The sequence below is a fragment of the Paramormyrops kingsleyae genome, chromosome 19 (assembly GCF_048594095.1).
Source record: "Paramormyrops kingsleyae isolate MSU_618 chromosome 19, PKINGS_0.4, whole genome shotgun sequence".
NCBI lineage: Eukaryota > Metazoa > Chordata > Actinopteri > Osteoglossiformes > Mormyridae > Paramormyrops > Paramormyrops kingsleyae.
Genome location: NC_132815.1, coordinates 7,786,125 through 7,799,384, shown reverse-complemented (window position 1 = coordinate 7,799,384; position 13,260 = coordinate 7,786,125). Strand labels below are relative to the sequence as shown.

General features: G+C 44.3%; 1 protein-coding gene across 5 annotated transcripts in view; it reads right to left on the bottom strand.

The window, feature by feature from the left end:
- Nucleotides 1-13,260, bottom strand: part of adgrg6 (adhesion G protein-coupled receptor G6) — a 46,207-nt gene that overhangs the window by 5,184 nt on the left and 27,763 nt on the right. For all 5 annotated transcript variants that reach the window (XM_072702596.1, XM_023840961.2, XM_072702595.1 and 2 more), the window contains 17 exons: nt 11,120-11,208; nt 10,945-10,991; nt 10,585-10,614; nt 10,377-10,501; nt 9,948-10,062; nt 9,775-9,860; nt 9,115-9,316; nt 8,861-9,026; nt 6,159-6,299; nt 5,785-5,904; nt 5,558-5,606; nt 4,850-4,959; nt 4,629-4,756; nt 3,698-3,966; nt 3,434-3,533; nt 1,518-1,801; nt 389-490 (listed from right to left, as the gene is read on the bottom strand). In XM_072702596.1, coding sequence (XP_072558697.1) covers nt 389-490; nt 1,518-1,801; nt 3,434-3,533; nt 3,698-3,966; nt 4,629-4,756; nt 4,850-4,959; nt 5,558-5,606; nt 5,785-5,904; nt 6,159-6,299; nt 8,861-9,026; nt 9,115-9,316; nt 9,775-9,860; nt 9,948-10,062; nt 10,377-10,501; nt 10,585-10,614; nt 10,945-10,991; nt 11,120-11,208 — 2,163 coding nt within the window. The remainder of the gene's footprint in view (nt 1-388; nt 491-1,517; nt 1,802-3,433; nt 3,534-3,697; nt 3,967-4,628; nt 4,757-4,849; nt 4,960-5,557; nt 5,607-5,784; nt 5,905-6,158; nt 6,300-8,860; nt 9,027-9,114; nt 9,317-9,774; nt 9,861-9,947; nt 10,063-10,376; nt 10,502-10,584; nt 10,615-10,944; nt 10,992-11,119; nt 11,209-13,260) is intronic.

Genomic DNA, 13,260 nt, shown 5'->3' with positions numbered 1-13,260 from the left:
TATAAAGCATTTGTTTTTCTCCATTAAAGACTGTATAATAAATTACGCAAAGATACCCTTCAACATTTTATTTCATTTTTAATATATATATATTTATAAACAAGTCATACGAAATATGCTTAAGTGACTAAATTTGACTAGAATCAATAAAATAGGAAAAGGTCCACATAATATTAATTAATGAGTATTAATAATAGTACATTGATAGTACTATGTTATAAAGTATTTAATACTTCAGAATATGGATGTTCTGGTTTTGAAATAAAGCAACTTAGAGTAATATAATGATAATGTTAATATAATGAGGTCTTTTAAATGACGTGAGCGATAAGAGGACTGTCCTCCAAGCGGAAGCTGTAACGGAGCTCGGCTGCCCTTCCCGCTTTACCTGAGTTGTCTGGCAGACGGAATCGGCTACAGCAAAGGTATCTCCTCCACTGCTTCTGAACATTCTCCTTCAAAGCACAGTGAAATATGAATATGAACAATCCTGCAGAGTAAAAAAAAGGGGGAAATAAAACAGTAAACATCACCTTATTCCTGATATCTTACAAATTGGAATAATTTTATTATTAATACTAAAAATAATACTAAAAAGGTTTATTGAAAAAGACAGGCTTCATTTATTGATCTGGTGGCGCCCTCTGGTGGAACAGAGGAGATCATGCACAGGTACTGGCTAGATCAGTTTGAATTTATATCACAATCAGAGTGCTCATTTCTGCTCTTGGAGATTTACAGTACAGTACCACCCTGCAGAGCCGTGATATACACGGGTTTGACAATGAAACTGGAAAAATCTGGTTTTAAACCACAATAACTTATTATTATGGGGTAGGGCCTCTTTTTGTGGCCAATACAGCATCAATTCGTCTTGGGAATGACAGATACAAGTCCCGCACACTGACCAGAGGGATTCTGAGCCATTCCTCTTGCAGAACAGTGACTGCGGGTCATTACATCATGCTGGTGGAGGAAAACGTTTCCTGACTCGCTCCTCCAAAACACCCCAAAGTGGCTCAGTAATATTCAGATCTGTGTAGGCTATGGGAGATGTTCAACTTTCATGTTTATCAAACCACCAGTCTGTGTATATGTGTATTGGTGCATTACCATCCTGATACATCGCACCACCTTCAAGGCACAATGTTTGGACCACTGGCTGAACATGGTCATCCAGAATGGTTTGGTAGTCCAGGGCAGTGACCCGCCCACCTAGAACAAGCAGCGGGTCTAGGGAATGCCATGATATTACAGCCCAAACCATCAGTGATCCTCCACTGTGATATGTTTACATAGCTGCCTATAATACAAAAATTATCTTGATCATCTGTATCAGGTGCGTTAAATTAAGGCTGCATGTAAGGTGGCAGAGAGGAGCAGGAATGAGCAGCCTTGATCCATATGCTAATGAGCGTGTTACCTGTGTCCATGATAAGGAAATAGAAGGAACTGCTTCAAAAACAAAGAGAAGGTAATGAAAAGCTGAGAAGGTAGGTGGAGGTGTGGAGTCTCACCTTGCAGGGAGTTAAAGATGCAGAAGAGGTAGAGGAAGGCCAGCTGCACGGGGCCCCAGGCGAAGAAGGCGAAGCCCCAGGTCATGCCGAGCAGGAAGGTCAGGCTCACAGCACTGCGCAGGTTGCGCAGAACCTCTTCTCGCAGCGTGCGGTTGCTGCGCTTGCCGTTGCGACCGCAGATCTGAATCATGACCACGATGAACATGGCCACGTTCATTAGGAAGATGACGGAGAAGTAGCCCACGCATGTTACGTAGAAGACCACCGGATCCTTCACCCAGCAGCTATGAAGGAAGCGCATGAAGGACCCCGGCAGTGAGGGCACTGGAGATATCACCTAATATCCAGTACAGTGCTTTTGGTTACACTTCAGCTCAGGGGACACAAATAGTGTAGTAATATACTCAGTGACAAAAATGTTAAGCACCCAGAAGTAATGGTCCGATTTGGATGTAATTTGGTACATATGCAGACCAGTGATGGGTATGTCAATGATTCGATGTGCAAAGAGCTGGCAGGTCTAGTCACCAGACATAGAGGATGCCTCATAGACATATTAGACAGCATTACCAGCACTTGACAGAGTTTGATAGGGGTCACATTGTGGGTTTTCATGAGGCCCGGTGGTCATATCATGCAATTGTCTGGCATGTGGGCCATGCAGATGTCACAGTCGCCCGATGTTGGAACCAATGGGCACATGAGGGCACCCACACACATTGTGAAGGTTCTGGTCGCCCAAGACAGACCACAGCAAAGGAGGATCGTCGTATTGTGTGCCAAGCATTACAGAACATCAAGACGTCTGCGCCTGCCTTCCAGACACAAGTATTGGACTATCTTCAACACCCTGTGTCATCCTACACCGTGCCTTGACGACTGGCATCAGCCGGACTACGGGTTCGCCGTCCCATGCATAGGCTGCCGTTAATACCAGCACAGAGATGGCTGCGTTTGGAGGGGTGCCGTAACAGGGAGGCATGGACTTATGACGAGTGGCATCGAATGCATGTTCAGTGATGAATCTTGGTTCTGCATTACCATGGATGACCGTCATGTGCGCGTATGGCGGCTCAGAGGGGAGAGGACCAATTCAGCAAACGTTGTGGAGAGACACACCAGCGTTACTCCTGGCATCATGGTGTGGAGAGCCATAGGGGATGACTTCAGGTCATCTCTGGTAGTGATTTGGGGGACCCGGATGGCGACATCCTGCATCCGCATGTCTTACCCCTCCTGAGACTGCACCCTGGTACAGTCTTTCAACAAGTCAACGCCCGTCCACACACGGCATGTGTGTCTATGGACTGCCTGCGTCATGACAAGGTCCTCCCGTGGCCAGCCAATTCCCCCGATCCTACTCCAGTCGAACATGTGTGGGATCAGCTCAGACGTCAACTCAGACCCAGTGCCAATCTGCAGGATCTCGAGAGCCAGTTACAACAGCTGTAGGCTGACTTGCTGCAGGAGAGGATATGATGGCTGGAAGACTCCCTTCCGCACCATATCGCCATATGTATCCAGGCCCGGGGAGGGGCTACACTCTACTGACATGGGACCAGCTGTGTGCCCATACCGTCAACTCTGTTGTCCGTTTGATCTGGTATTATAATCATTGCAATACAGTCACATGACTTTTCACCACATGCAGATTAATTTCATTTCCACCACTCCGGCTAACTTTTTTGTCACTGAGTGTACATGTTTACTTAATCCATTAATTAACCAGAAACTAAGTGTTAGTTACATACTGATCCCACGTTCATTCATCATTAATCAGTCATGACGGTTCATGTATTTCATGCAGTTACTAAATCTGTTCATGATCTGTACTTGAGTAGTAACTGAGTAGCTAAGTTACATGTGCCCCCTCAAGCACAGTGTTACTATGTTTTTTTTTTTTGCCTGGCACTTACAACTGAGATGAGTCTTCTCCGTTGTCCTTCTGATAGTTCAACTTTCCATAAAAGTTTCTATCCACGGAGACCACAATGACCACTATGGCAGCTGGCAGTCCTGGAAACATCAAACACCTAGTGAGTGAGCACATTCCCACATTTTCCCTTTTCAGTTTAACATGCATGTTCACTGAATACACCATACGGCCAATGTCTACTTGAGAGGGAAATTACTGTTATTTGTTTAAGAGTTTTGACACTGCAATATCAGACACCACTTACCCCATCCCACAAGGCAGAACTTGAGGATGTACCTCCGTATGTATGTGTTAAAAACTTTGACCAAGGCTATGTACATGTGGATGGACTCCAGGCCCATCCAGGTAAAGGTGGTGAGCAGGAAGAAGTGCAGGAATGCTGCCATTGAGATGCAAAGGCCATCTGCTTTGAGAGGGGCCAGCCAGCTGTCCAGGATGAACACCATGTTGAGGAGCAGCAGCGAGGTACTGAGGTTCATCAGGATCTTGGATGGATAGTCTCGACGCAGTTTTCTGCAAAGTACAGTGAAATTCCAGGTTAGAACGTGAAGTTTGGGATACAAAGCATGTATCAAACTAATGATTCCCCAACCTCTCAATTCAACTCAACTCAACTCAATTCAATTCAATTCAAAAAGAGCATTTTCACAACATTACATCGTCTCAAAGCGCTTCACATTATCCCTGCCCAATGCCCCCAGTCAGCAAGTCAGAGGCGACAGTGGCAAAGAAAAGGAAAAGGAAGGAAGAACCCTTGGGAGCCCATGTCCACCCTTGGGAGGAACCAGACTCAAAGGGGAGCCCATCTTCCAGGGTTCGGCACCACCAGATATTGCATATGTGATGCATTCTTCCACCTGATTAAATTATTCTACTACTCTTCCATTTTCCACCCGCTAACCCAGGAGAGGGTCACAAGGAACCCATCCTATAAGCTGCAGAAGGCACCAGGCAAGGAAACGCCTTGGACAAGAAACCAGTCCATTGCAGGACACTGATTAGACTAACCAAAGTAAATAGCTAAATTTGGCATGCGGGAGGTGAAATAAAATAAAATGAATTTTCTGACTCAGAGTAGCCAAGGTGAGGTTGGGGAGTCCCTGATTTAGGAGATGAAGGTGCCATTCGCGGATGATGAATGGGAGCACAGGCATTTTCGGCGAGGGAGCACTGACTCGAACGCAATGTACGTGAAGAGGGTCACCGCAGAGCAGATGGCAGAGATGCCACAGCCGATGTACGAGATAAAGGTGAGGGCCTCGTTGTTCTTGTCACTGAGCAACTCGGAAGATCTTGAGATATCCTGTGGCAGAGAATGTAGAAGAGGGACAGATGCTGCTGAAGCGTAATTTCACATAGAAGCAACGCATCACGCCCAGGAAGACGAGGCTCCCACCATTAAGATTCCGAAGTGGGTGAGGTGGTTGCACAGACAGACTGTCCGGCTGGCGGTGGACTTGGACCGGCTAAGGCTGCAGCCCCCGGAGTTCCAGCCCCCACTGCCATCTTAAGGGAACAAAGGCAAGTCAGTTACAGGAAGCCTTACGAAAGGGTGCTGGAACAATCCCATGTTGTTTGCACAGACGTCCACAGTCAACCCACAACTGAGCAACATTGTTCTCATCTCAGTAGAAATGATCTGTAGGTTATACTGAAAACCATGCAAACTGTTTCTTTACCTCCAATGAACAATGCATGCATGACATTTAATCATTTGGTAATGCTTTACTTTAACTACACTTTTATAATGAATTCATAGAGCATTCATAAGCAGCATGTAAGTATACCGTAACATCCTAACATACCTTAAAAGATTTAAAATACACTAATAACAAACATTATAATCATATAATTGTATGATGTTTGTTGTTAATATATATTAAAGCTGTTAAAGTTTGTTAGGATGTTATACTTGCTGCTTATGAATGTTCTTTGGATGCATTATGAAAGTGTACTGAATGTTCAATGAATGCATTATGAAAGTGTTATAAGTGTGCAGCTGAATGCCTTAATGCATTACCAATTATTTTATCTAATTCATATTCAGGCCTAACACTGCAGAAATGGACTGTAATAACATAAAAATTAAAATGCAAAAACTTACTTTTGAAATTGAAGTCCCAAAACACACATTTCACTATACTTGCTGCAGGCTAGAAAAATCAAGAATTCTGGCTTTTAAATTTGCAAATTCATAAACCAAACATAGAATTTTATTAGCTCTCTTTGTAAGTCTGCAAATTAATTTGCATTACCTTAACACTAAAATTCTACAAACATTCTGCAAAGGCACGTTGCCACATTATTGGATAACAGCTGGGCTTCCAGTACCTTGGGTGACAGGTGAACAATATCAATCTCCACTGGGTCCTGAAGGTTGTTTATGGATTGATTGCCCATACTACTAGCCACCACATAACTGTTCAAGAAATAGCCATTGTCCGTTTTTTCCTAAAAAGTCACATAAAAAAAATATTTAGAAAATTGTATAGCTGAGGAAATACATTTTCTGTGTCATTGCAATCCACGGAAAGTCAATCATTAGATCTGAAATGCAACAATATCATTCTAACTCAGTGCTACTCAATCCCATTAAATAATTAAAATGACACCGTCATGCTTTAAGTAAACATATTTCATAATCAGGTACTTGGTTTGTAATTATGTCCCCTTATACAGTAAATGTGGCTATAAAATGGTTTGACCTGAAAGAGCCCAGTGTTGTTGAAGAACATGAAGTTTATCCGGGAGAGAACATCTGCCTCTACGAAGCTCAAATTGCTCAGCAAAGTGGACGGGAGGGTAACAGTCGCCAGGGAATTCTGCTGACTCGACTCAAAGTTGATCTGTGGGAGGGAGATAACCTGCTCAGCACATCCATCTACTGCAGTCATTTGTGTTGCTGTTTTTAAATCTTACCCACTCTCTCTGTGTATCTCTCCTTTTGGGGTGGATTTTCTGATAAGGGCCTTACTGAGGAGTCATGACAACATCCTACCTGTTCTTGGTGTCTTAAGGGCAGAAAATGCACTGGGAAGCCATTGGTACTAATGCACACTTCACAAGAAATCAAGACGATGATTTAAACATGCTACTTGTCACAATGATCTCAATGTCCCTGTGTCCACAACAAATGAAGAAAACGCTGTGTGATGTCATTATTTCACTTCTTATAAGATAACATCGATTTCAACGGGTCACTTCTGCAGTGCAATCTTTTAAGGTGTAATTAAATATATGTGTTTATTCAATGGTATGCTTTACCTGTTTACTTTGCCTGCACTTTCCACAGAAAATGCTTTAATCACATAGTATGATTTCAGTGTCATTTACATTTGACTTGTAAGAGTCTGCTTTACAGGTGCAGTTTTTGTAAAAATGTTCTTTGCAGAACCTTGGAGGATTTTATTTTTCTTCTGACTGGAAATGACACAGGCATGTCCCAAAAGATGATAAGACAATATACAAGGAGTATAATTGGGGGAAAAAAACAATGTTTATGTTTTATTTAGATTTGAATGAGAATTGGCATGCCCAAAATTATTCATACCCTTCTCCATAGTTAATGGAAAAGCCTTTATTACTATTACAGCAATCAAACACTTCTTATAATTACTGACAAGCTTGTTGCATGTCTCCATTGGCATTTCTGACGATTTGCTCATCTTTCACGATGAGCTCCAAGTCTTTTAGGCCTCCTTGCCATCACCCCAATATTTAGCTCCCACAGATTCTCTATTGGATTCAAGTCTGGACTCTGACTGGGCGGCTCCAAAACATTAATATTATTGCCAGCTAACCATTTCTTGATCACTTGAGCTGTGTGTTTTGGATCAATGACATGTTGAAAGCATTATGTTCCCACCACCATGCTTGACCGTAGGGATGTCAGCTATGCTTGATCGTAGGGATGTCAGCCATGCTTGACCGTAGGGATGTCAGCCATGCTTGACCATAGGGATGTCCTCCATGCTTGACCGTAGGGATGTCAGCCATGCTTGACCGTAGGAATGTCCTCCATGCTTGACCGTAGGAATGTCAGCCATGCTTGACCGTAGGGATGTCCTCCATGCTTGACCGTAGGGATGTCCTCCATGCTTGACCGTAGGAATGTCCGCCATGCTTGACTGTGGGTGTTCTTGGGGTTGAATGCTTCTCCTTTTTTACACCAAACAAAAGCCACATCGTTGCAGCCAAACATTTCTATTTTCATTCACTTTCACCACAAAATAGAAGAACCAGAAGTCTTGTTCTTTGACCAGATGAGTTTTTGCAGAGGCTAAGTGTGCTTTCGTGTGTCTTTTTTGGAGAAGTGGTGTCCTCCTCGGTCTGATGTGTGGAACCAAGTACCCATTGGACTGTCTGCCTTGAGATGTTAGCACCAACGTGGCCCGGAGTCGTCAGGACGGCCTTAATGGTGATCCTGGGATTCTTCTTCACCTCTCGCGCCATCAGCCTTGTCTGCGCAGGGGTCACTTTTGACTTCCTACAACATGCTTTGAAATTTTCCACAATGTAGAACTTCTTATATTTGTTGATAATACTTTGTACTGTGGCCACTGGGACTGAAAGACATTTGGAAACGATCTTTTGGGACTTTCCCGAGTTGTGAGCAGCCACAGCGCGCTCATGCAGGTCCACAGCGCGCTCATGCAGGTCCACAGCGCGCTCATGCAGCTCCACAGCGCGCTCATGCAGCTCCACAGCGCGCTCCTGCAGGTCCACAGCGCGCTCATGCAGCTCCACAGCGCGCTCATGCAGCTCCACAGCGCGCTCATGCAGGTCCACAGCGCGCTCATGCAGGTCCACAGCGCGCTCTTTTGTTTTAACCATGACTTGCCACAGATGAACTGCGGAAAGCTGCTGTTTTATACTTAAGTTAATTCAAAACAGCTGTTCACAATTAATCAGGGTAATTAGAATGTCCTAGAGCATTGTGGACTATTTGCAATCAGTATAAATAATTTCAGACATGCCATTTTTCTTAAAAATGTTAATAAAACATAGAAATAATTTCTTTTTTCATTAATATCTCTAGCACATTGTTGTACCACATTCTGACACATGTCTGTGTCCTTTCAAGTCAGAAGAAAGCTGTAGCTTAAATAACAAATCACTTTAAATCTAAATCTGTCAGGGGTATGAATAATTTTGGGCTTAAGTGTAAGCTTTCTTTTCACCCTGAATACGACTGTAATGACGTTCTCCAGAATTTATATTTAATTGTAACCTCTGCCAATTTGTGCATAATTAAACTAAACACATAAGAGCAAGGAAGACAGTTATACAAATATCATGGGTTACAACTATGAGAGACGGACTTGTCACAGTTTTTAAAAGAGCCACTGAGGAGGAATCACCCTTCCCCATCATTTTAAAAGAGCATGGTTTCCTTCAGGTCCTGTACCTGGAGGTCAGTGCTGTTGGCAGGGATGTACGCGCTGAACGACGTCCCATTGAAACTGCTGGAGTTGAACGCTGAGATGCCCAGGGCCAAGTTTTTGGAGGTGATGCTGAGGAAAGTTCCCTCAAACTCGATCTTCAGGACCAGCTCGTCCACCGTCTTCAGCATCCTAGTGCCGACAGGCGCAAAATAAACATCTAAACCAAGAGGATCACGGTTCACTCTATCTGCTCGTACGTGTGAAGCACAAAGCTTACATCTCAGATGAGGTGGCGAGAGCCGTGTTGGAGCTTGTCATCACATTGGAGAAGATCGTCACCATGGTGGACGCCAAGGTGCTGTTGATCTTGGCCACATTAATAATATCCTTCAGTTTTGTCACAACCATCGACACATCTTCTGTTGAGAGATTGTTGTTGGTCATGCCAGCTAAATCGGAGGCAACTTCTGCTGCATTTTCTGTAAAGAAACAGAAAGGAAACGAAAAACAATTACAATTTTAAAATAATATACTCGAATGTGTTCAGTCATTAGTCAATGAAATGATCCTGAGTCTATCATTTCCAAATCATGTATAATAAAACGGTACCGAACCAGTTGCACAATAAGCATAATGGTGTTTTCCAGCCTGTGGTGACTTAGCAGTGAAGGATATTCCCACATGGACTGAGCTTGATTTGACATCACTAATTCACCAGTACAGCACGTCCTTGGGAACGAAAACCCAACGGGGACAAGAGAATCAGCAGACTCTGTACTGACAGAGCAAGGCTCCAATCCAAAGCACGGAGTGATAAGCTTACACAGGTCCCTGCTGAGCCATCATGCTACCTTCCAGCAATCGTTCATTTGGGTAAAGGATTGTCCCAGTACACGGCTGACACCTTAAGTCACAATCAGGTTTAAAATAGGCGTACCTGGGGAAACCACGATGTGTTCAATATCACAATTACTGACATCAGCTGGGCCCCAGAATGACGTGTAGTTCTGCCAGTTTATCATGCTGAGAAGAAACACAGATTGACATGAGGCACACTGGTCAAGCGGCGCTCCGGAATAAGACCCACGGGGACTGTGTGGCGGGACCTACCACGTCCGGGAGGCATTCTGCTCTTTGTTTGTGAAGCACGGTAAGAACTGGGTGACGGTCGGCTTGCTTTCAGACCATTTGTAAGACAAAGGGCTGCTCTCAGCTTCACAGTTTTCTAGAAAAGCACAGACGTACCAGAACTTGCATTCAGCTCAATTTCTCACAACGTTCCAAGAATCGCTGACGGAGCTTAAACCTAGGTGACTTAAATTTAGGCAGCCCGTCATTATGCTGATTTTTTTAGCCTGCATTGATACGAGGCAGGACGGTAACAGCATAGTCCCTGCTGACATTGTTTCCCCCACTGCCTCCCTCATTGTTCATAGCATGGAGGGCAGCAGAAGTATATTGTTGTGACAGTGCTATTAAGCAAAAGTAGATCTTCCACACTGCAGGGCAGATAAATAAGCGAAAGGCACCATCCCGTACCGACAGGCTGGACCGTAACGTTCTCCAGTGACAGTTCCTCCCCCAAGGTCTTGCTCTGAATCACCGTGTCAACCTTGAGAGTGGTGTCTGTCAATCTGGACTTCAGCAAGACTTGGCACGTGTAGCTGCAGGAGAAGAAAGATGCTAAAAGAGGAGGACAGGCCAACAAACCAGGACCGACCGCGAAACTGCAGCTATGTCTGTTTACCTTTTATCGTCCGCCGGTCTTGGCTGAACTCTAAGACACACACACACACAAAAAAAACGAAGGATTACAATGGATATCAGAACAATCAGGCTTCATCGTAAAGAAAAAAAACAAATATTTCCCTTTGGTACGGCATCTGGATATGGCAGTGTGTGGCTCAGTGGGCTAAGCCTATGTGCCAATGATTGGAAGGTTGCCTGTTGAAGCCTGGCCTTTGAGAATATCCCCCATCTGTGAGCCCTTAACCCTCCAGCTGCATGGGTGCTATGTGTGTTATGGAGGGTCGGATGGGGTTGGCAAAAGAGAATCTCCCTATATTTAATGATAAATAAAGTATCATTAAAATTAATAATGTCTCACCTGAAAGAAATAAAGGAATCCGGCCAGCTTTTAAATATTTGATTCAGCTGCAAATAGAAATACGTATTTTCATTCTACTTTACATAATGCACCGGCTTCGATTTACATATTAACATATTAAGTTTATCGGCAAAAATACTTCTGAAAAGGAAAATGAATACAAGCGCAACCCTACCCAGAGCTGTACAGTATTCTTCACCATGTCTTCAGCCATTTGCCCCTGCTCATCAGTCACGTCAAACGTTATCCTGTGGAACTCTGCCTCTGGGGACAAGGAAGGGGGGACTTTCTTATCTTTTCCAAGCTAAGGCAGTGAAAGAAGTCACCACCACACATTGCCTTCTGTGTTGCATAGCAGTGTACAGTGTAGTGACTGACCATGATCACATGATCGTATTAGCCTGAGAGGGTAATCTGTGAGTGGGAGATCAGATAAGAGTCCCTACAAGAGTCTCTACAGCAGGGGTGTCAAACTCCAGTCCTGGGGGGCCGGAGCCCTGTGTAGCTTAGTTCTTTCCCTGTTCCACCACAAATGATTCAGCTCAAGAGCTGTGTGGCAATGAGCACAAGGAGGTGCAAGGAGCTGAACCAGGTGTGTTGAATGAGGGGAAACTCAAAAATGTGTAGGGCTCCGGCCCCCCAGGACTGGAGTTTGACACCCCTGCTCTACAGGGACATTGGGGGGTGTTGTATAAATTCGTAAACTCCATTAACAGCATATAACACTACACTACTGCATTATTATATATTTAAATAGCAAAAATTGGCATAAGTCATAGAAGTATTATGTTGTAATACCCTACATATGCAGCAAGAACTTTTTTGGTTGTCTGCTGCTATGCCACACAGTCACCACAAGATGGCTCCTGAGTAGAGCTGGTTGTTAGTGCTCAGCTACAGTGCATCTCTATGGTCATGCTGACAACTTTCTTAGGAGACTCCCATGTAAAAATCTCAGTCCTTTTAAGGGAAGTATTATGGTTCAAAATATGCTGATCCACATCAAACTTCATTTGTTGGTTCAACACATTTTGCAATACTCTAGAACATGTGTTACTGGATTAGCGAAATGCTTTGTTTTCGGTCCAACATAAAAAATGAAGTCTCCTAGGAAAACCGAACAATGAAAATTGTAATCAAAGGAGGGTGTGGTAATGCTTGTACCACAGTGAGCAGTTTTAAGTATGCGGTGTGCCAATATGCTACAGCTTGTGGTTAAGTAACCTTGTTAATGTTCTATGATCAGATATCTGAAACTATTTCATTGCCTGGTAGCACTGATTCAAAGAAATACTACGATTTCATGCCACCATGCCACCATTCAAAGCAGAGATTCAACATGAAGAAGGACACTTTTTTGTTCTATATCTAGCGTGTTTCTGCAAAACATACTGTTCCCAGGGAAGAGTCCACACGGACATGAAACATGAAAGCGAGCTTTACATAGGCAGGAGGCAACTTCGGTGACGCCCACTGATATCTCATTGGAAGCTGCTGTCGGCAGATAGTCATCAACAGGCGGTGTTGGAAGAGGCTTTAATGCCGTTGTAGGCATAGCAGGCTTGTCTTCCACAAATCTGTGCGATTCAGGAGGCAGAAGTGACTCGGGGTGACTGGCAATGCTCTGATTAATAGACTCTTGGCTGGAGTTTGGGGACCTGGTGGCTGAGCTTGAGCCTGCAAATGGCTGGTCAGTGGAAGTCAACGTGTGTTTGTCACACCGGGTCTCATTGCTTTGGTCACAATCCCAGAAAGCATCACTTAGTCCAGACAAAGCCGCCTGTGGCACCGCTTTGGTCAGGACAGCTGCGTGCATAGTTCGTGGAAGCACAGTTGCCCAAGCATCCACTCCAGAGTCAGTAGCCCAAGTAGTCTCTGATTGGCCAGCCCTGCTCGAAGCTGATTGCAGGAATGCAGTTATTGGCTGAGTGGGAGATGTGGCACCAGATCTCGCCTCCGTCACGCTTTGAGCGCCAGCAAACAAAGGTGCTCTCAGAAATTGGGTGGAGGGAGGGCTTCTATCCTCTCCTTTTCCATTGTAGGGGAAACTTGTCACAAGATGGTCAAAGAAAGGTAATTCAAAATGGTCAAGCCCTACCACACTGGAGTGCAATTTAAACAGCAGGTGGTGCGTATTTGTGTGGCTGGGACTGCCAATGGTACGGCCCGTTGCCGTCAAACTCAATTCCCTTAGTTCACTGCCCCTTGGAGGCTTGGAGGAAATGACAGATTCCGCCACACGTGTGCTGCTTTGGGTGTCCAAGGGTAAGGATGGGAGAGGAGAAGTACCAGCTGAAAACACTGTGAATTCTTCAA